This window comes from Colletotrichum siamense (genome assembly GCF_013390195.1).
Source record: "Colletotrichum siamense strain Cg363 chromosome Unknown KSG_Cg363_contig08, whole genome shotgun sequence".
Lineage (NCBI taxonomy): Eukaryota > Fungi > Ascomycota > Sordariomycetes > Glomerellales > Glomerellaceae > Colletotrichum > Colletotrichum siamense.
This window is the reverse complement of record NW_023501021.1, coordinates 3,257,345-3,276,499: the sequence shown is the minus strand read 5'-3', so window position 1 is coordinate 3,276,499 and position 19,155 is coordinate 3,257,345. Positions and strand designations below refer to the sequence as shown.

Below are 19,155 nucleotides of genomic sequence, written 5' to 3'. Positions count from 1 at the left end.
TCCTGACCTCGGCGGAGAGCACAGGCAAAGCGGTAAGAAGTATTTGTGAATATGGAGTTGAAAGGCGACGCAGGCGATTTGGGTCTAGAGGTCTAGAATCAATACCCTTAGTTATTCGAGTACTGAGATGCTTGTTAATGTACCGCGACAAGACACTGGAGTGCGCACGTCGAATCAAGCTCCTGCGTGCCTTACCTAGCCACTCGCCACCGACAGACCCAACCTGCCGGCTTCTCCAACATCCCACAGCGGTCTAGCGCCCTGTGGGCGCCTCCGCTGATAAGCGGAACACGGCATTGTGGTCTGATCGCCGAGAGATACGTTCCCCCTGTTAAGGTATTGGAGCTTTACCCCGGATTGGAGGCTTTGGACATGTGCTGGCCCCCGACTGTCTATCTTCACCACACCACCTACCCTGTTGACCAGGGGTTTCATCTATCGCCCTAGCCATATCGACCGCCTTCACCCTGCATTCCAACTCCAGCAACGATAGCAGCCAGCCATTCGGAGCACGCACCGGCGTTTGCCGGAGATGAGGGGGTTATTGATACCAGTGACCTCTACATTTGGCCGGACCTGATCCGGCGTCGACATCTCGGTTGATGCAAATAAGAACGAACATGTCTCCCCCGCATTGCCAGGTAGCGGCGTCGGCCGACGATGAGATTCAACCGCTTCTTTCACGGCCTGGTCATTCATCCCACAACCTCGATACCGCAATGGCATCCAAAGATGCTGAGACCTTCGTCTCAGGCTCGGGCTCGAAGCCAGGCGCCGCTGATGCCGAACTGGCTGAGGCCATTCGTCTGGAGCATAACCTAACTTTCTCCGAAGCTGTCAAGCTCTACCCGGCTGCCATTGGATGGTCAGCCTTCGTGTCTCTTGGTGTCATCATGCTCGCTTTCGACCCTCAGCTGCTGGGAAATCTCTACGCCACGCCTCAGTTTCAACGAGACTTTGGCTATGAGTATGAAGGTTCTGTAAGCTACCTGATCTGCCCACCAACATGAAAATTGCCACGCCAGCTAACGCCCTTAAGTATATTATCAGTACGCCGGCAGATGGTTTCGGGCAGATGTACCCCCACGTCGCTAACGTACATTATAGGTGCCGCATGGCAAACTGGGCTTTCCATGGGCAATCCCGTTGGTCAAGTTGTCGGTGCTCTCTTCGCGGCGTATCCCATGGACTGGTTTGGTCGAAAGCTGACCTTTGCTGCCTGTGTCGTTTTGACCGCGGCGATTGTCTTCATTCAATTCTTTGCCCGCTCACTTCCCGTTCTGCTTGTGGGGGAGCTTCTTGGTGGTTTGGTCCTGGGCATGTATGTTGTCATTGCCCCGGCCTATGCCTCAGAGGTTTGTCCCACCGCGCTACGTGGTCATCTGACATCTTACGTCAATCTTTGTTTCGTTGCCGGTCAACTTCTGGCAAACGGCGTAACAGCTGGCACCTCCAAGCTTGAGACTCATTGGGCATATTCTCTGCCCTTTGCACTCCAGTGGTTCTGGATCCTAGTCATCCTCCCTGGCCTACTCTTTGTACCGGAAAGCCCGTGGTGGCTGGTACGAAAAGAGAGATTGGACGAGGCAGAGAGAAGTCTCAGACGCTTGGCATCTAACAAAGTCAACGTCGCCGCAACATTGGCGTTCATTGTAGAGACCGACAGACTCGAGCAGGAGCTTGAGGCCGGAAGCACATATTGGGACTGTCTCAAGGGAGTGAATTTAAGACGAACAGAGATCTCTGTTGGCGCCTACTGCACCCAGGTCCTCAGTGGCATCTATCTCATTAACTATGGCACATACTTCTTTCAGCAGGCTGGATTGCCTACTGACAAAGCATTTGATATGGCCATTGGGTTTCTTGGTGAGTCGACCTTATCTTGGTGACTTGCAGATTCGGCATTAACACCATCCACGACAGCTGTTGGATTTGTCGGCACAGTGATCTCATGGTACTTCCTCATCCACTATGGTCGCAGGACTATCTACATCACGGGATTGGCTGCCTTGGTTGTCCTACAACTCATAATTGGCATTCTCGACTGCGTTCCAGGCCGACCCTCCGGTGTGATGTGGGCAGAGTCATCCCTCATGTTGATATGGAATTTTGCATATGATCTCTCAGTCGGACCGGTCTGTTTTGTGCTCATATCCGAGGCCTCTGCAACAAGAGTGCGATCCAAGACTATTGCTCTTGCAACCGCAGCTCAGGGTGTTCTGGGCATCATTATGACGGTGGCAATCCCGTACATGGTGAGCATTTCTTACCCCATCAGCCTCTAATCCAGGGCGCTGACTTGGATACGCGCTAGATCAACCCCGACGAGTTAAACATGCAGGGGAAGCTCGGGTTCTTTTTTGGGGGTCTGGCGGCTTTGTGCTTTTGCTGGGCATGGTTTCGAATTCCTGAGACCATGGGCCGTACGTACGAAGAGCTGGACATTCTCTTCGACAAGCGCGTGCCGGCCCGGGACTTCAAGGGTTATGTAGTAGAGGGTATGGCATCCCCTAGCGCTTAAATACTCGGTAGGCGTGTTGTTTCTTTCTTGGACGCAGGTTTCGAAGGACTAAGATGTGTCATAATACCCGAGACGAAACGATATTAGAATCTCGTATGACTGGGCGGCACTGGAATTCATTTTTCCTCCTTCCCGTGAAACTCTACGACCTTTTGATGTTACAAGGAGCTTATAGGGATGGGAACGAGTTGTGAACCCACTGCTACCTCCATCAGGATGGTCTTCAGTGCTTGCATCGTGCTCGTCACGATCTACCGCCCGCTTCATTCCCCAGTTCTTGATGCAAAGAGTTTAGTTTCCCTACGTACAACTAGCAGTGACATAATGGGCCCCTTTCTCCGTGCCATCCGATTCCTGGACATGGGATCGAGATTAACCGCTGCATGGTAGCTATGGAACCTCCAAGCAGTCCGAATGGTCGGGGATGTGTTCAGAGTCACAGTCTTCGATTCAGTAGCAACTGCGACGGATCAGGCGTCCCATGAGAGGGCCAACAATTCAGTTCCATCCTGCGTTGATGAAGACTCGTTGCCTCTGTCGGTATCTGTACGGGTCTCACCACGATGTGACAACATTGACCTGGATGTTTGTAATTTCGCGCCGCAAGGAATGCCAAACAACGGGTATTAGTATGAGTTTTGCTATTCGGGCAGTGTTATTTAGCTATCCAGGCAGTGTTCACACATACGTAAATCCGTAGCCTATTTCTAAAGCGACTATATTTTTATTCTCACTTTTATCGTTATAATTATCTATTACTATCGTCTATTATTATTATCGTCGTCGTCGTTAATCTCATACTGAAAGCCAGGATGCCACTCATTGTTGAACGCTTCGAAAGATCAGTCCAAGGGTCGAAGGATCCGTCCAGGGGAAATGCTGAAGGAAGTGCTTCGCTTGTCATAATAATCACACACCAGTTGTCTTGGCCACTTTCTTTTCCTTGGTCTCCGTAAACGTTGGCAACGGTCTATCTCATCTTACGAATTACAGCTTCTACTGAAGCGACAGCTCCGCCTTGAGGCCTCTCCCCATTATCCCCAGCTTGCGGTCTGTCCAGTGATTCAGATGGCAAAAACGAAGCGGGTCGCATGCTTGTATAGAGAGAGCACTATGCGTGTCTGCTTCCCATGCACGGTGACATTAGCCCTTGGCTGCATCGCCACCAATCGTTTAGCTCTCAGACACACCAACCCCGGCTTCTACGGATTGCACTGACACTTACCATGTGCATTGGGCCAGTACAAGCCAGTGATCATCGGCCCATGTGTGGTAAACGCGGCGTCACAAACCACCAGTCCCCGCATGCAAGGAAATCGGCGAGAAGTCCGGCGAGCAACAACGAAAGTCACCTCGGCCGACCATCTACCGAACTTGAGAGCCAGGTTCATTCCCCTCATCCCTACGATTTCCCCTCACCAACCAACCAACCCCCCCACGGGGTAAGGGAATCTTCCCGCGTACAAGAAGAGACACTGAGCCAAATTCCCTAGGGCGCATTCCTGTGTCATCGGTCGTCGCCTCTTGGTGTTCTGCTTTCTCTTGTCACTTGTGCAACCGAAAACACCCAAGTCATGGATGCAAAGAAGGCCAGTATTGAGCAGGATGAGAACCCGGCGCCCAACGCGTTGAAGCCCTCGGCTTCGAATCCGACTCCAGAAGAATGGGCGCAACATTTTACGACTCAGGATGAGGCCTGGCACAAAGACTATGACAAAAGATTGCTAGTCAAAGTTGACAGGAGGCTCATGCCCACGTTAGTTATGAGTACGAGAAAAAGCTTCCAAACAATGTTCATGGCTAACCACGAAAACAGTGTATCTACTCAATTTCCTCGATCGATCCAATCTCGCCCAAGCTCGGCAAGGCACCCTGGAAGCGGACTTGGGCATGTCCGGGACCGATTTCAACTTGGCAACCTCCATCTTCTTCGTCGGTTATTTGCTGATGCAGCTACCATCAAATCTGCTTCTCACCCGAGTGCGCCCGTCTTTCTATCTCGCATCATCATGCTGTCTTTGGGGTGTTGTATCGACCTGTAATGCTGGGGCGAAGACCTTTACGCACCTCGTGGTGATTCGTTTTGTAAGCCCACCCGACTTTCGCATTGCCAGCCTCATACCAGAACGGCAGCCGGTAGGGTTTCGCGAACGTCGCAACTGACGCGTCAATAGTTTCTCGGATTTGTCGAGGCCCCATTCTTTCCCGGTCAGTTTGGGTCCTGGTGATATTCAGTAACTCGTAGCTGACTTGTCCTTCCAGGTGCCGTGTTTCTCATGAGTTCATGGTACACCCGCGCCGAGCTCACCCGTAGAATTGCATATCTTTATGCTGGCAACGCACTGGCGAACATGTATGCAAACCGACATGTCATTCTATGATCGATGCTAGCTGACGCTTTTCAGGTTTGGTGGACTGCTTGGTGCAGCTATTCTAGGCAATTTGGAAGGAGATTTGGGACACGCGGGTTGGAGATGGTTGTTCATCATTGTAAGGCTCTCCCACTCGATCTTTTTGGCGGTAGAAATTGACCGTCATCTTAAACAGGAGGGTGTAGTAGCCATTGCTTTTGCCCTAGTGGCCATGTGGATCCTCCCAGACTATCCTCACACGACCAAGTGGCTGTCCGAAGAAGAACGCGCCTATGCCGCCTGGCGCCTCATCGAAGACATCCAAGAAGCCGACACCTATCACGAACAGAGCATGTGGGGAGGTGTAAAGATGGCCGTACGCGACTACCGCCTCTATATATTTATTTTGATGCAGCACCTATCTCTGGTCACCCAGACTTTTCAATACTTCTTTCCAACGATTGTCGGTACCTTGGGCTACGGCAAGATCAATACCCTCTGGCTAACTGCTCCTTGCTGGGTGAGTCGACGATGCAGCCACCGGGAATCCACCGCATGCCATTTGACCACATGCTCATCGTCTCATAGGCTGCTACTTTCCTCATTTCCGTCTGCGTAACCTACTCTTCGTCAAAAACAAGAGACAGATCACTTCACATATTCTGCCTCACTCTTTTATCTGGAGTTGGAAACGCCATAGCGACTGGATCGAGTGTTGTTGGAGTCCGTTACTTTGCCATGTTTCTCATGCCTATGGGCGCTATTTCCGCATGTGAGCTCCATCAGCACATTGCTTAAAGATAGAATAAGCTACTCACGCCAGATGCAGACCAAATCATTGTATCGTGGGTCGCCAACTCATTCCCTCGACCGCTCGTCAAGCGATCAGCTTGCATCGCCATCGCGAACATGATAGGTTGGTAGCTCTGCGCATGCGATTGGGATGAAGCTCACGTTGCTCTTAGGAAACACCGCCACTATCTATGGTAGTTATATGGTTCGTGCTGTCAATATGAATGACCAATCCATATCAAGGAGCTGACTTGTCCTAGTACCCGAGCAGCACAGGTCCGCAGTATGTTCCGGGAGGCAGTACTAATGCTGTTCTCTGTCTGATGGTTGGTCTGCTTGCACTGGTGCTTCGATACTTGCACAAATGGGAAAACACAAAGCTAGAGAAGGCGGAGTTGGAGGCGGCGGCCGCGGCAGAGGGAGGGGAGAAGATGGCCGTTGATTTGACCCAAGAGAAGAGAGCAGCTGGCTTCAGGTATATCTACTGAGCTGGAAGAGTCACCACACCACAACACCCGCCGCTTGAGGTTGCGTCGGAGATACCCATGATGCCCGAATGCATGCGCTTGGTGCCCCTACTAATGTTGGAGAACTATCATCACAGTTATATTTACTATGGTGGGAAGACATTTGCAACTCTATCAGACATATTCTACGCTATTTACCAAAAAGTCCTGTGCCTGGGTCAAGAATTTGAAGCACTTCGTCTGAGCGTAGCTACTCGTACAAGCAACGTATTGATTGATCTTATGATCTCAGTTCAATTGTTATTACATTTGAGGCTTAAGTCTTGTCTATTGATTCAACTTGAAAACGCCGAATCCAAGCAGTCAAGCGCCGTTGCTAACTGCTCTTTAGCACCAGGAAAAAAGGGGAACCATTTATCCAAGAGATCGCCTAATTTTCCTGTGTCTGCGCGGCTATATTTCCTATACACTTGACTATTACTATCGAAAGCGATAGTAGCGACAGCGACGAGGAGGACAAGGACGAGGACGAGAACGACTATAACGACGATAACAATAGAAGAAGCGACGACGACGACGACGACGATATCGACGGTAGTGGAGTAATTAGAGTACCTATAGCCACAGGAAAAGTAGTCGCTCTAGCACAGGAAAAATAGGCGGTCTCTTATCCAATGCCGACGAGTGAACATGACGGACGCGAAGTCGCCACTCCAGCTACGGAGAAGCTGCACCATGCGCTATGACAGCTGCCACGCGACTTCACTGTCTCGTAGCCGGGAAACCCAACCTCTCGGCATTCCAACGAGTCTGTAAGGACACCAGGGCTCTTCAGCATCGTCTTGTCCCAACCATCGAGTGAGCGAATAGGAGTTCCGAGAGGTCAACGGGGCAGCACTAGTGTCAAGTCGATCTCGATACACAGAATCTGCCGTAGCGGAATCCTGTACCACTGTTTGAGGCATGTCGCTATCACAGTGATGAGCAAGCTGCCCATTGAAGGAGGAGAAAGAACCCGCAGCAAAATATTCGGGCCGATGTTCTCAGCGTCCACTCCGCCACCAAATCGATGGGCTCCTAAGAGAAACACACACCCCAGGCTTGATTCCACGGTGCGCCGTGGTCCGCAGTATTTTGGGCACAAAATGATGCCTTTGTGTGTGGCTGAATGAGCCGGTAGGAAGGTAGGTTGGAGGACCTCGCACGCGTAAAGAGTCAAGGCAGGGGCTGGCCGGAGATGAAGTCGTCCTAGAAGACGAAAGGGCTCAGCCTGACCACATGAGAACATCTGGCTTGTCGACGGGGATGTGGCATCTTAAGTAGACTTTTGATGATGTGATAACGTCCACCGACCTGCATATGCCTACCTGGCGCCGTGCTGCTTTCCGAACCTCCCCTGTCTGACTTGTTGTTCACAAACCAGCTTTTGTTTAGTTCTCGCAGGTCGTGCAGGTTGTGCAACCGTAGAGGACATGCAAGCCAGACGCCGCGCTTTTCGAGAAGGACCGGGGGCCCATTTCTCATGGTTTGGCACAGAGTCCACATCTTCGCGCGTCGCTCCAACCGACATAGCAAAACCTCGACCTGTTTGATGCGATATGTAGGCGACTTAGGCAGGTATCCGTTCGCGATGTATTATTGCTCCAATCCAAGGAACCGTTGGAGCCCCGTCGAGGATAGCTGCAGTGGCCGGCTTATCCTAGTTATTCGCTTTGTCGCGTCGCTGAGCCCTCTTTCTGCATTGTGCCGGATAGTTCATTTTGAAGAAGCGCCCCTGCCACTGAGAAGTAGTACGCACGAAAGTGGTAAGGCGATGGAACGATGTTTTGGCTTTAATCTATCGATCACATTTTGACATTTGACCATCAACCATAATGGAACACACCTCTCTCGTGAGCGCCTCCGCCTCTTTTTGGCCGACCCATAGCCATTCGTATTCCTATCCTATGCCGTGTCCGCCCTTTTTGCCCTTGTCCACGGCCCAAAGAAATGATGAACCCAAAAACTTTCGAGACTGGTCTCTCCCACAAGGTGATTACCATTATATACTATATTGATCGGCCGGCGGACTCGCTAGCAACAACTCATGTGACATTGTACAAAAGAAATGACTTTTTTCTGTTTCGCGGGAATGAATGTGATCATGGCCCCACAGGGGCGTTGTAATATTGTACAGGCACCAGCGGCCATTCTGTTGGCATCGGCGTTGGTGCTGGTGCGTTTTCGTCGACAACTGTGCTGGAGAAGCTCTCCCAGTCCTCAAACACGATGCCGTCGGGGATATACTGAAAGTTCATGGGCTGTGCCTCTTGAGGCGGTGGCGGCAGCTCTCTGTCGAGTGACGCCCGGTGAAGAGGTTCTGGTGTAGTGCGCTGCTGAGGGGTGTGGAACAACGGCGCCGGCATCATCGACTGCGCTCTCATGTGATCCATAAAAGGCCCCGGTGAGGAGTCTTGCGACGACAAGACCGGGGGCTGAGGAGATTGCGTCGGCAGGGTCTGCGAGGGTATCGAAGGAGGCGGCAGCAAGGGCTGAGGAGGATATTGCTGAGGCATAGCAGTAGGAGCAGGGGCGTAGCATTGCGAGTATTGCATAGGCGGCGATGCCGGCACGGGGAGGAAGACAAGGTCCGCAAGCTTGTACGCGATTGAGACAATCGATTCCGCCTCAGAGCTGGAACCAGAAAAGAACTCGAGCAGATCCTGAAGTTGGCCGGGACTTTCGTTCTCCATAAAGCCTTGAGCACGGCCAGTCTGTGTGGGGTTCCAGCTGAAGTTGGGTTGGCGTCCATTGAATTCGTTCGCCTTTGACATGAGGATGTCCTTCCAAGCCTCGTGAATCAATGGCTGATGAAGAAGGCCGTAGATAACTCTGGAATGCATCCAATCGGACTTTGTCTTTCCCGACTCAAAATGTCTTGCAACGTGCTCGACGTGGCGTTCACGTGAGGGATGAAGGGCGGAACAGAAGCCACAGGCCCAGTACTTTCTCCTCTTCAGATATTTGACAACCTTTTCGGAGTGGGGGCATGTCTTGCAGCCATGAGACGCCTTGTGGTGTTGGTTGAAGGTGTTGGCTCCCCAGAAGCTCCTGTTGCAGCCAGGCTCAGGGCATGGGTACTTCTTCCAACGCTCGTGGAACTCCTCCTCATGACGCTTCCAGTCGTACTTGCGCTTGAACCTTGTTTCGCAGGATGTGCACCAGTAGAAGTTGAATCGGCCGGGACCCCATCCCGTCTGGGCGCTCGCTACTTGAGGAAGGCCGCCAGGAACAGCCTGGGGTGCGGATTGCTGGCATGTTGAAGGGCTTTGAGAAGACTGAGAGTAATTGGTAGCGATGGTAGCGTTCGAATTGGCGGAGCCCATTGACCAAATGCTGGCGTGCCCGGAGGATCCTGAACTCGTCGATGAAACCGAGATGCGCGGTCGGTGACCAATTTGGCCATGGCAAATCGCTGGGGACACAGGAAGGAAGTTAGTCGGATGATCTCTTCTCCAGGTTTGGAGAGGCAATAGAATCAAACCTCGTGTGGAAGCGTCTTCCATGGGTGCATCTTGTTGGGGAACCATCTGCTGTTGCTGTTGCTGCTGCTGTTGTTGCTGCTGTGCTGCCCTATCATCGGCCTCCCACATTTGCATCAAAAGATCGCGCGAAAGCCCCGAATTCTTCAAGGCCTCAAGCGTCCGTCGGGCATCGGCCAGCACGTCGGCTGGAGCATCTTGCATAGGATGATCCATCTGGGCGTTATCCACTTTCCCCTTTCACTTGGCGAAGACGAATTGGCGTTGGTGTTGGCTTTTCCCAGACGACTTTGTTGGGCCAGGGCGCGTCGAGGTAGCGACAGTGTGTTGAATGATATGAGCTGATGAACGAAGTATGGCGATAGATGATCGGACGATGTGCCGCAAGGGCTGATCGGAGGTGTGTACTGGCGACGGAATCAACAGAAAAGATATCGTACAAGCAGAACGTTGAGTCGCGAGTCGACAAGACGAAATCAAGTGGATGGGAAACGGGTGTCGGCTCGAAGGCGTCGCGAGCGTAGATATAATGGGAAACGAGCGTGGAGGGTTTGGATGGTATTAAGGGCGACGGGAAGTAGAGGTCGGGTCGAGTGTGAGGTAGTCGTAGATAGAAGAAGAGGTAGAAGTAAAGAGGCAGAGAGGTAGGTGCGGTGTGGAGCGGAGCGAGGCCAGGTTAAGATGGAAACAGACTGGCGGTGGCGTGTGGTGTACGGTGTATGGTGTGGGAGGAGGTGTGTGAGGTGTGAGGTGTGAGGTGTTGGTAGTCGAGTACTCGGCGGGAAGCGAGCGTGTGCTTTGAATCAAAGCCAGCGGAAGCTTGGGCAAAGTTAGTCAGGAACCTAGCGTGGAGAGGGAACGACTAGGGACTAGAAGACTAGGTTGGAGGCTAGGAGGCGCGACGAGGTCTGAGATGGGAGGGTAGGGGCCTTACAGCAGTGTCCGATGGATCCCTGCACAAACGACCTGTTAGCGCGCTTCTCGTTCCCGGCCGACGTCGAGACGTTGGGCAGATTTCGGAGGAGGAGCAGGGCGGGCAGGTAAGGTAAGGTATGGTACAAGGCCTTAGGTAGGTAGGGTAGGGGCAAGACAAGGTAGGCGAGGTATTTTGTACAGAAAGGAGGGGGCAGAGGAGGACAGCTAATGTAGATGGGAAAGGCCCGGGCGGAGAATGATGGCCGGCGAGAAGAGGAGTGGGAAAGAAAAAGAGAAAGAAGGGGGGGAGAGAGAGAGAGAGAGAGAGAGAAAGTGAGAGAGAGAGAGACGGTGACAGGCATGTGTGTGTGTGTGTGCTGGGTATCCGTAGGTAGATAGATAGGTACGGATAGGTAGGCAGGTAATAATTGTATGTATGTGTATCCGTACAGCATGTGCGTATGTGCATGTGCGGTCCCCTTCCCCCCTACCGTATGTCTGTGAAGCGGCTGCTGCTGCATATGCAGGCCGACAGATATTGCACTTGTCAATTCCGTCCGATGTTTGGGGGAGACAGGAGCCAGGAGGGAGGTGATCTCCCACCCCTGCCATTTGAGCCCGGGCAAGGGCCTGCCTGCCTGCCTGCCTGCCTGGGGTGCGAGGGTCTGGGATCTGGCGAAAAAGAGACGAACGATGCTGCACACGCAGAGGCAAGTGGCAATGGCAGGAGCCGAGGTACAATATACAGCAAGGTACAGATATAGAAAAGGACTAAGTAACCCTAATAGATATAACCTAAGGTGTGAACACAGAAGTACTATACTTAGTACTAGAAAATATAGAGGTCTCGAGAGAGATAAAGACGAGGTAAACAAAGTATAATAACTTTTTCTTTATAGTAGCTTTAGTTACTAAAATTATAAGAACTTTATTTTATATAAAGAAAGTAGTAGTAAAATAAGTAGCTAGTACTCTATATCTATTAAATAATATAATAGTAAACTAATAACTTAATAACTTTAATAATAACTTTAACTTAGAAAGCGCTATATATACTAACTTTTAAGTAACTACTTAAGGTATATAAAAGCTCTAGTTAAGAGGAGTATAAAGGTTTTTTATAAATACTACTAAGTTTAGTACTAAAAATACTATTACTATATTTATCTTTAATACTTATTTTTAGAAGTAAGCTAAACTATAGTTAATAGACTTATAGATTTAAGTTCTAGACTAGGTTTATAGGAAGTATTAATAGGGGGTAATAGATCAGATAAAGCAAGATCTTATCACAGCTCTCTAGGGTAATAAATATACTACTTATAGAGCCGCTCTACTAAGAGCCTTATTAATCGCTCAGATCGCGTAAGAAGGGCAGGATGATCACAGAGTTAAGGGATAAAGCAGTATACCAAGACCAATACAAGAGAAATTCAAACTAATAACAGGCCACTCACACCCCAGGGTGGGGGGAGGGTGGTCAGCCAACAGCAGAGCAGGTCCGCAGCGCAGCCCTTGACCTGGACCTGGACCTGGACGGGGACCTGGACGGGGACCTGGACGGGCAAGCAAGGAAGCCGTTCAGCGATCCCCAGGAAGATCGGGCTAGAAGATTTTTTCTTCTTTCTCCTCGTCTTCTCCGACCGGGCCTGCTGGTCGTTTCTCGTTTCTTGCGCGTCCCTCGGTCCTGTACTCTGTGTCCGTAATTCCCCTCCAGTCACGCGTAAGGATACCGCTAGCATGCAGACGAGGGGTGTTTCACTCTTCTGGGAGATGTGCCTGGTTGGAACGCTGCACAACGGCATGAGGGGGGTGGAAAAGGTAAAGAAGGGTATCCTGCGTATCCGACAACCTGCCTGCTGGACAGACAGAAAGACAGAGCGACGGAGAGAGCGAGAGAGAGCTGTGGATGGCCTGTGGGAAATGCAAATGGCAAACGGGAAGCATGGGGAACAACCGGGGGGTGGGGGGGGTGGGGGGCGTGTTTGAAGGTAACAGGAGCAAGGAGCAGGGACGATCCCGCGATGAAACGAACCTTTCAGCGCGTCATCGTTCGGTTACGGGAGACGATCTTCTCACGAGTGGTGCGCTCCGCGTCCGTGGGAACAGACCACAAGGAGCTATCTTGGGCGATTTGGCTGCCGATGGGTTTGAAAATATCAAGAAATCGCGAGGCAAGGTCGCGGGTAGAGTAAAGTAAAGTAAAGTAAAGTAAAGTAAAGTAAAGTAGCGTGGCGGCAGCGGCAGCGGCAGTGGATGCGTATGCGTGGGATGCGGCTGTTGAGACGAGCCCTTCTTTTCGCACTTGGTCCCAATTCGGGACAGCTCGGTTTTTTCGGGAGCTGGGATGAGAGATGGGATGGGACGTCAATCAAGGCACCAAGGAATTATTCGTACTTGTGCGCCGACCGACCGAGGGGGCGTTTAGTTAAGCTCAAGCGGCTTCAATGGGATGAACAAACGAACGATCGATGCGGCGAAGGTTGGCAGAAGCCAAAAAGAAAGAAAAGATCAGATGGGGGAAGGGGAAGAAGAGCACAGAGTCAAGGGGAGGGGGGGAGGAAAAAAAAGAAGAAGAAAAAGGCGGGTAACGAAGCAGAAGGGTCAATGGTTTGGAAGCTTCAGCCTCGCTAGGATCAGGGGTACAGTCCAGGTACGAGGGCAAATGGCAGTTGGAGCAGTTGGAGCAGTGCAGCTCAGCGCAGCTCAGCGCAGCCCAGCACAGCTCACCTCAGCTTCGCAACCTAAAGTACAGTGGTTGGAAGCGTCGGCGTGAGCGTAAACGTGGGTGTGGGTAGAAGGTTCAAGGCAAGATGCAGATGCAGATACTGGTAAAGTGTGGGTGCGCGCGCGCGAGCGGGCGGGCGGGTGTGAGTGATGTGATGAGATGGGACAAGTCAAGTGGATGATGGGATGAGACGCGGGTGCGATGGGATGGGATGGACTGCAGTGGGAGAAACGCCGAACGAGTACCTACTGCATACCTACCTATCTACGGGGGAACGGACGGGAGCGAGAGAAAAGGCGACGGGAAGGAAACAATGGGCAGGCAGCTAGACAATGACCGCACACTCCACGCCCGGGTCCAATCGATGGCGAATGGGGGGCTGGTGCTTGACTGATTGATTGATTGATTGACTGAATGCTTGCTTGCTTGAATAATACCTTGGCTTGGGGAATCAATGAAGCATGCGAAAAATACACACACACACAACCAAAGCATAGCAAGCATAGCACAGCACGTATAAAGTCGTACAAAACCAGCAGAGCATCAGGCACGGATAGGCAACATCACATCAACTGGACCCGTTTAGCAGTTGTGAACCTTGCCTTATGTACAATATCCCGTTCGCTATACGTACTAGGTAGTGCGCCGGCAGCCACGCCAGAGGGAGGCGCTAGGAAGCAAGCGAAAGCAAGCGAGAGTGAAAATAGGAAAGGGTCGAAGGGAAGAGGGGGAGGGAAACGTGCGGGAACGGCGCGTGGCACACACACGCACACACACACACATACCATACCTAGTATCCGTACACGCTTCAGACCTCTTGTTCAAATTCACACACAACTCATTTCAACTGACCGACTGATGCGAGAGATACCTTACCTACCTTAGGCCAGGTACCTTACCTTACCACAACCCCGCTTCTTTTTCGGAGCTAAGCCGAGAGGGGGAGCACAGAGGGAGCGTGCACCACCGCGCTAGCACCAGCTAAGGTCAACATCGGTTTGAGGGTCCTCCCATCTTTCACTTTTTTCCATGCCATGCGGTGCGGTTGGTGATAAGATGGCAGGCCTTCTCGTTTGTTCCGTTTGCCGAACGAGACCCGCTCGACATAGCAACGGTGCAGGCTCACAGCCAGCTCGAGGCACGAGGCGCAGCCCATCTTCACAGCGCAGCCATACGAGAAGTTGAAGAGAACTCGTCGATTCCTGGTTTGCAATATCTTACCACGGCTTCAAGTAAAAAGGCAGAATCAAAAGACTCTTGGGGAAACTGCTCACTGGTTCATGACTGCCTCGTTGTGATTGGCCGAGACAACACCTGAAACAAATTCAGGACCGTTCACCGACACGCCACGGGCGGCCCAGCGTTTCGAAACATGAATACTGCATAGTAGAGAGAAACACTGCCAGGAACCCCCGACGACGACGACGACACCACCACCATCGCCATCGCCATCGCCATCCACCTCAGTGCGTCATTCCAACGGCGGCAGAGTACCTTGCCTCACTTTATCAACCTTACAGCACCTATGCGTTCAGTCCAGCACAGTGACAGCCCCCAAAGCGTCCCATATAGCTGCACTGCCACTGTAGCCTAGCTGACGGGTGCAATCCAATGGTGTTCGTAGAGGGCCAGAGCCCGTTGCAGGGGTCATGGCAGGGGACTCCTGGTGGTTTTCGGAGCCCTTGAAATGATTTGCCTGGGGAGCTATTCCATACACCAACCTAGCTACAAGGGGGCTACAGCAGGGGTCTATTACCGGTTTTGGCCAGCTTTAATAACGTGATGGGGCGAGAATAGGAAGGATGAGGGGAAACAATTAGCGGGAAGCTGTCCGTTGATTGGCCAAAGCAGATACAAGTGGGCACAGCACGGCCCTTCCTTTTTTTCCTCCTCCCCCTACACTAGGCTCCTTCTTGTGCCCCCATCCTCGCACACTCTCTATGGCCTCTGCTTTTTGTTCACATTCTTCTCTGATCCGTGGCCTCTTGCCAGCTGGCTGAATCCTCACTTCCTATTGATCCTCACGCAGGTATCAATATCTCCGCCCGTACTGTAATAATGGTCCTTTCTTCCTCAGTACCTGGCGTCGATGCTGCTTGCCATTCTTTGATTAAATTTCCCAAGGCAAACCCGACCTACCCTTACCGATACCGTGACCGTGGTTGCGTGGGGCTCCATATCCCCCCCCTCTCATCATAAGTAAACTCGCGAGTCGGGGTGAGTGCTGCATGGGTTCGTTTATTTCATACGTCTGGTGTCCTTCTTGCACAGCACAAGTTCTGCTTCATATCACGTCAAATATGCCAGACTCTGGTCCGATCCACTAAACATGCATACATTGTGCCAAGGTGACTTACATCGGACGCACGATGATACTTGGCTAGCGGCGCGCGTCTCCAAGGTTTTCTCTTGGCGCGAACGCAGACGACGCACAAGGGCGTCAGATCGTGACTTCGGCGAAGGCGTGAGGCCCTGAGGGTCGGCATCGACGGGTCCTGTTGACGCCGCCTTCTAGGGCCGGCTGTCGCCATCGCTTCGTCTCGTCTTTTTTTGGACTTGCAACTTCCACCCTCTCAGCCATCCTCCCTCCATGGAGTAGTCTGCTTGCCCGAGTAACCAACTTGAAAAAAAAAAAAAAAAAAAAAAAAAAAAAAAAAAAAAAAAGCAGCTATGGGGGCCACTCTATATGAAGCACGCATCAAAACTTGAGCACGGCCAAAGGCGATGTGGAATCTGGGAGCTAGAGGACAAGAAACCCCCAACCTGTCGAGTCAAACGTGCCAACGAGCCAACCAGTCTCGAATTAGAATCAATGTGACAAGCCGCAGAACAGAACAGACCTCTATCCGATTTTCCAACTTCGTGATCACTCATCCGTATCAATCTGAATCTCGAGTTGACTCTGGCCTAACCGCAAATTGCAGCCGCTGGAACCCTGAACCCTCCTCTTTGCCTCTTTGGGGCTACCCTGACACTCGGGTGAAAAAAAACAGCGCCGCTTTTGCTAGCACTACCACTACACTATCAATACCATTAATTTAGAAACTAGTTATCTTACCTCCTAGTATAATTACATATTTAAGACGTTTTAGTATTAATTCAATCTATTTATTAATAATATCCTAATCTAAATTATACTAAGCTATCTCTATAAGCTTTTTTAAGTATTCTTTATCTTAGTAAAGTATATTATAAATATATTACTTTAGGATAAACTATATATTCTTAATAAGTAAAAAATTAAAGCTTTTTAGGTAGTTAAACTAATAATTAAAGCTATTATAATCCTTTTAAGTCCTTATTTTATTATTTTTACTTAGTTTATAGTTTAAGTTATTATCCTTTTTAAGAGTAAAGTATTTACTTTTATTATAAACTTCTTAAAACTATAGTTTAATATAAAGTTTAAATATAGTATTAATATAAACTTATTAGCTTATCTTTTTATTATAATTTATAGGTATATTATATTATATTAGATTACTTTTAAATTTATAGCTAATTACCCCTTAGTAGTAAATAGTTTTCCTATTATTATTATTAAACTTCTAGTATTCCTAGAGATTAGGAGGGTTATTATATATATTAAGCTTATAAGTAATATAAACTAAACGTTTATTAGTAAAGTTAAAGTAATACTTATTACTAAATACTTAGTTATATTAATACTAAAGCTTAAGCTATAATTATAAAGCTTTTTTAGTATACTTAAGGTACTTCTTAGTAATATCTTTATTAATATAAATAACTTACTTTATAATATATTTATTAATATATTAATACTTAAGTAACTTTTAAATTATATATAGGGTAGTATCTAGAATACTTACTTCTAAGAGTAATACCTCCTATAGTAAGCATTTAGCTTTAAAACTTTCTATATTATATAAAGCTTTAACTATATTAAAATTAGTATTATTATAGTAGTATTTATAGCTATACGTTTTAGGTAAGTTAGGATTATAATAATATATATAATTAAAGCTTTTATAATTAGCTAGTATTTTATAACCCTACTTCTTTAATACTAAAAAATATAAAAAAAGCTCTTTTTTTTTATACTTAATTCCCTTAGCTTTAAGGAAGTTATGAGCGCTTTATAAACACGCTTTTTTTAGCGTATTAAAAGCCTTATAGCTTATTATAGTAGTAGTAGTAGCGCTGTAGTGGTGTGGATAGTGGTGGAGGGTGGTGGTGGTAATAGGTAAAAGCGGCGCTGTTTTTTTTCACCCGAGTGCCTGATAACGTCGCCTCCGCCCTCTTGTGTCATGTCATGCCGTGACAATCACAATCGCAAATGGAGCTGCTCAAGCACGATCCGCACCGTCGTTGGCACGCTAGTGTCGTCGCCGAGCTGATCCATTGGTATCCGTAGAAGAGCAGCACTTTTGAACCGTCGCTTGCGGGCCCCTGAGGCCTCAAGGGCCTCGAGGATCGTCAGTTTATCCTGTTGGTCCATCCGTAAGCTATGGACATGCCACAATCGACGTCTTACCGCGTGTATGCTTCTCCCTCCTGCTTGTGCAGTGCCAGTGCAGTCAGGTACCATGTTGTCGTGCTTCCGCCTGTCAGGTGCTGGTGTAAAGTGCAAGCATCTGAACCCTGGCGCATGCAGGTTGGGCGTCATAGGTATTCGACGACAACCGCCTCGCATGGCCCGCGACGCTCAGCACGGTCAGCGGTTTGCGATCGACGGTCCAGCATCTACGGACTGATACGACGGCATCTCGGGACCGGTCAACGCAGCGCAAAGATGCGGAGTAAGGTAAGCATCGTGTACGTGCATGTTGCGCATCTTGCGTACGCACGTATCGGCCCCGCCTCCTCCAGCTAAAGATGGGTAGGACATGATGATTTGCCCAAGTCTCACGTTGAGCTAAGCTCCCCCCAGGGCCGTATAGGGGGGGCCGTGGAAGTTGAAAGCATCGAGTGATGCACGAGTGATGCACAGACGAACAGTGGCAACACCATGGTGCAAACAACGCCGAGCAAGAACCGCCGGGTAATTGGCTTTGCATGTGCAGGTGCAAATGCATGGTTGAGATGGCGTGGCATGGCATGTAGGAGTTGAGTTTACTTGAGTTGAGCTGCACTGCGCTGGAAGCTGAGCTCGCATCAGAGCGGCCGTCCTAATTATAGGCAGCGATCATTCAATGCTTGTTGCTTCTTTGTCGTTCGTTTAGGCAATACAACAGTTGGTGGTTGCTTTTTGTTATGTTGGTTGGCAAGACGCCTTCCGGATTGGGGTGCAGCGAATAGGAGAAATACGGTAAATACTCTAGAGTCAAGGTGCGAATAAGGTCACCAGTCAACTGAGGCTAAGGTATCGGAACAAATATGTCGGGACCTTACTGGAAAAGGACCTTACAGATACGATGCGGATATCACGCTTGGCCGGCTGCAATTCCCATCCAGGTCATCGGATCCGAACGGTACTGTGAGATGCGGTACCTAACACTACCTTACCTTACCTTACCTTACCTTACAGAGGTCTACTGTAGGTAAGGTACGGACGGAGACCCCAGTCGCCCCGGTCGTGGTAGGTTCACAGAGAGGTAAGGTAAGGTACAGAGTACCTAGGCAGGCATTGGCTCAGGCACAGGCACAGGCACAGGCGCAGGAACGGGAAGCTGATAGGAGGGCCAGATGGCGGCAATGTTCCATCCATTCGGAAGACCTGCAGCCCTGGCCACGCTCGCCTCTTCAGACGAAGGACACGACGACCACTGCACTCCCGTCGTCATGTCCATCCCAGCATGTTTCAAAGTCATTGCCTTTGTGAGCTATTTGATAGATGGACAGCCAAAGAACGGACCGCCATCCGTAAGCCGGTACGCCATCCCAAGCTAGAGGAGCTTCC

General features: G+C 50.0%; 4 protein-coding genes across 4 annotated transcripts; 2 read left to right on the top strand and 2 right to left on the bottom strand.

The window, feature by feature from the left end:
• Positions 1-719: 719 nt before the first annotated feature.
• On the top strand, positions 720-2,521 carry CGCS363_v012400 (Maltose permease MAL31; the record flags this gene model as incomplete). Its single annotated transcript, XM_036644249.1, has 5 exons — positions 720-980; positions 1,040-1,049; positions 1,108-1,866; positions 1,924-2,255; positions 2,315-2,521. The coding sequence occupies 5 exons, from the start codon at positions 720-722 to the stop codon at positions 2,519-2,521; spliced, it is 1,569 nt and encodes a 522-aa protein (XP_036490525.1).
• Positions 2,522-4,095: 1,574 nt separating this feature from the next.
• On the top strand, positions 4,096-6,152 carry prlL-6 (MFS transporter prlL; the record flags this gene model as incomplete). The annotated part of the gene is made up of 10 exons (XM_036644248.1): positions 4,096-4,288; positions 4,338-4,606; positions 4,696-4,729; positions 4,784-4,874; positions 4,927-5,011; positions 5,069-5,392; positions 5,461-5,644; positions 5,702-5,788; positions 5,838-5,869; positions 5,925-6,152. The coding sequence occupies 10 exons, from the start codon at positions 4,096-4,098 to the stop codon at positions 6,150-6,152; spliced, it is 1,527 nt and encodes a 508-aa protein (XP_036490540.1).
• Positions 6,153-8,272: 2,120 nt separating this feature from the next.
• CGCS363_v012398 (uncharacterized protein) lies at positions 8,273-9,868 on the bottom strand (the record flags this gene model as incomplete). The annotated part of the gene is made up of 1 exon (XM_036644247.1): positions 8,273-9,868. The coding sequence occupies one exon, from the start codon at positions 9,866-9,868 to the stop codon at positions 8,273-8,275; it is 1,596 nt and encodes a 531-aa protein (XP_036491228.1).
• Positions 9,869-17,580: 7,712 nt separating this feature from the next.
• Positions 17,581-17,844, bottom strand: CGCS363_v012397 (uncharacterized protein; the record flags this gene model as incomplete). The annotated part of the gene is made up of 2 exons (XM_036644246.1): positions 17,581-17,742; positions 17,791-17,844. The coding sequence occupies 2 exons, from the start codon at positions 17,842-17,844 to the stop codon at positions 17,581-17,583; spliced, it is 216 nt and encodes a 71-aa protein (XP_036491221.1).
• Between the last annotated feature and the right edge of the window lie 1,311 nt (positions 17,845-19,155).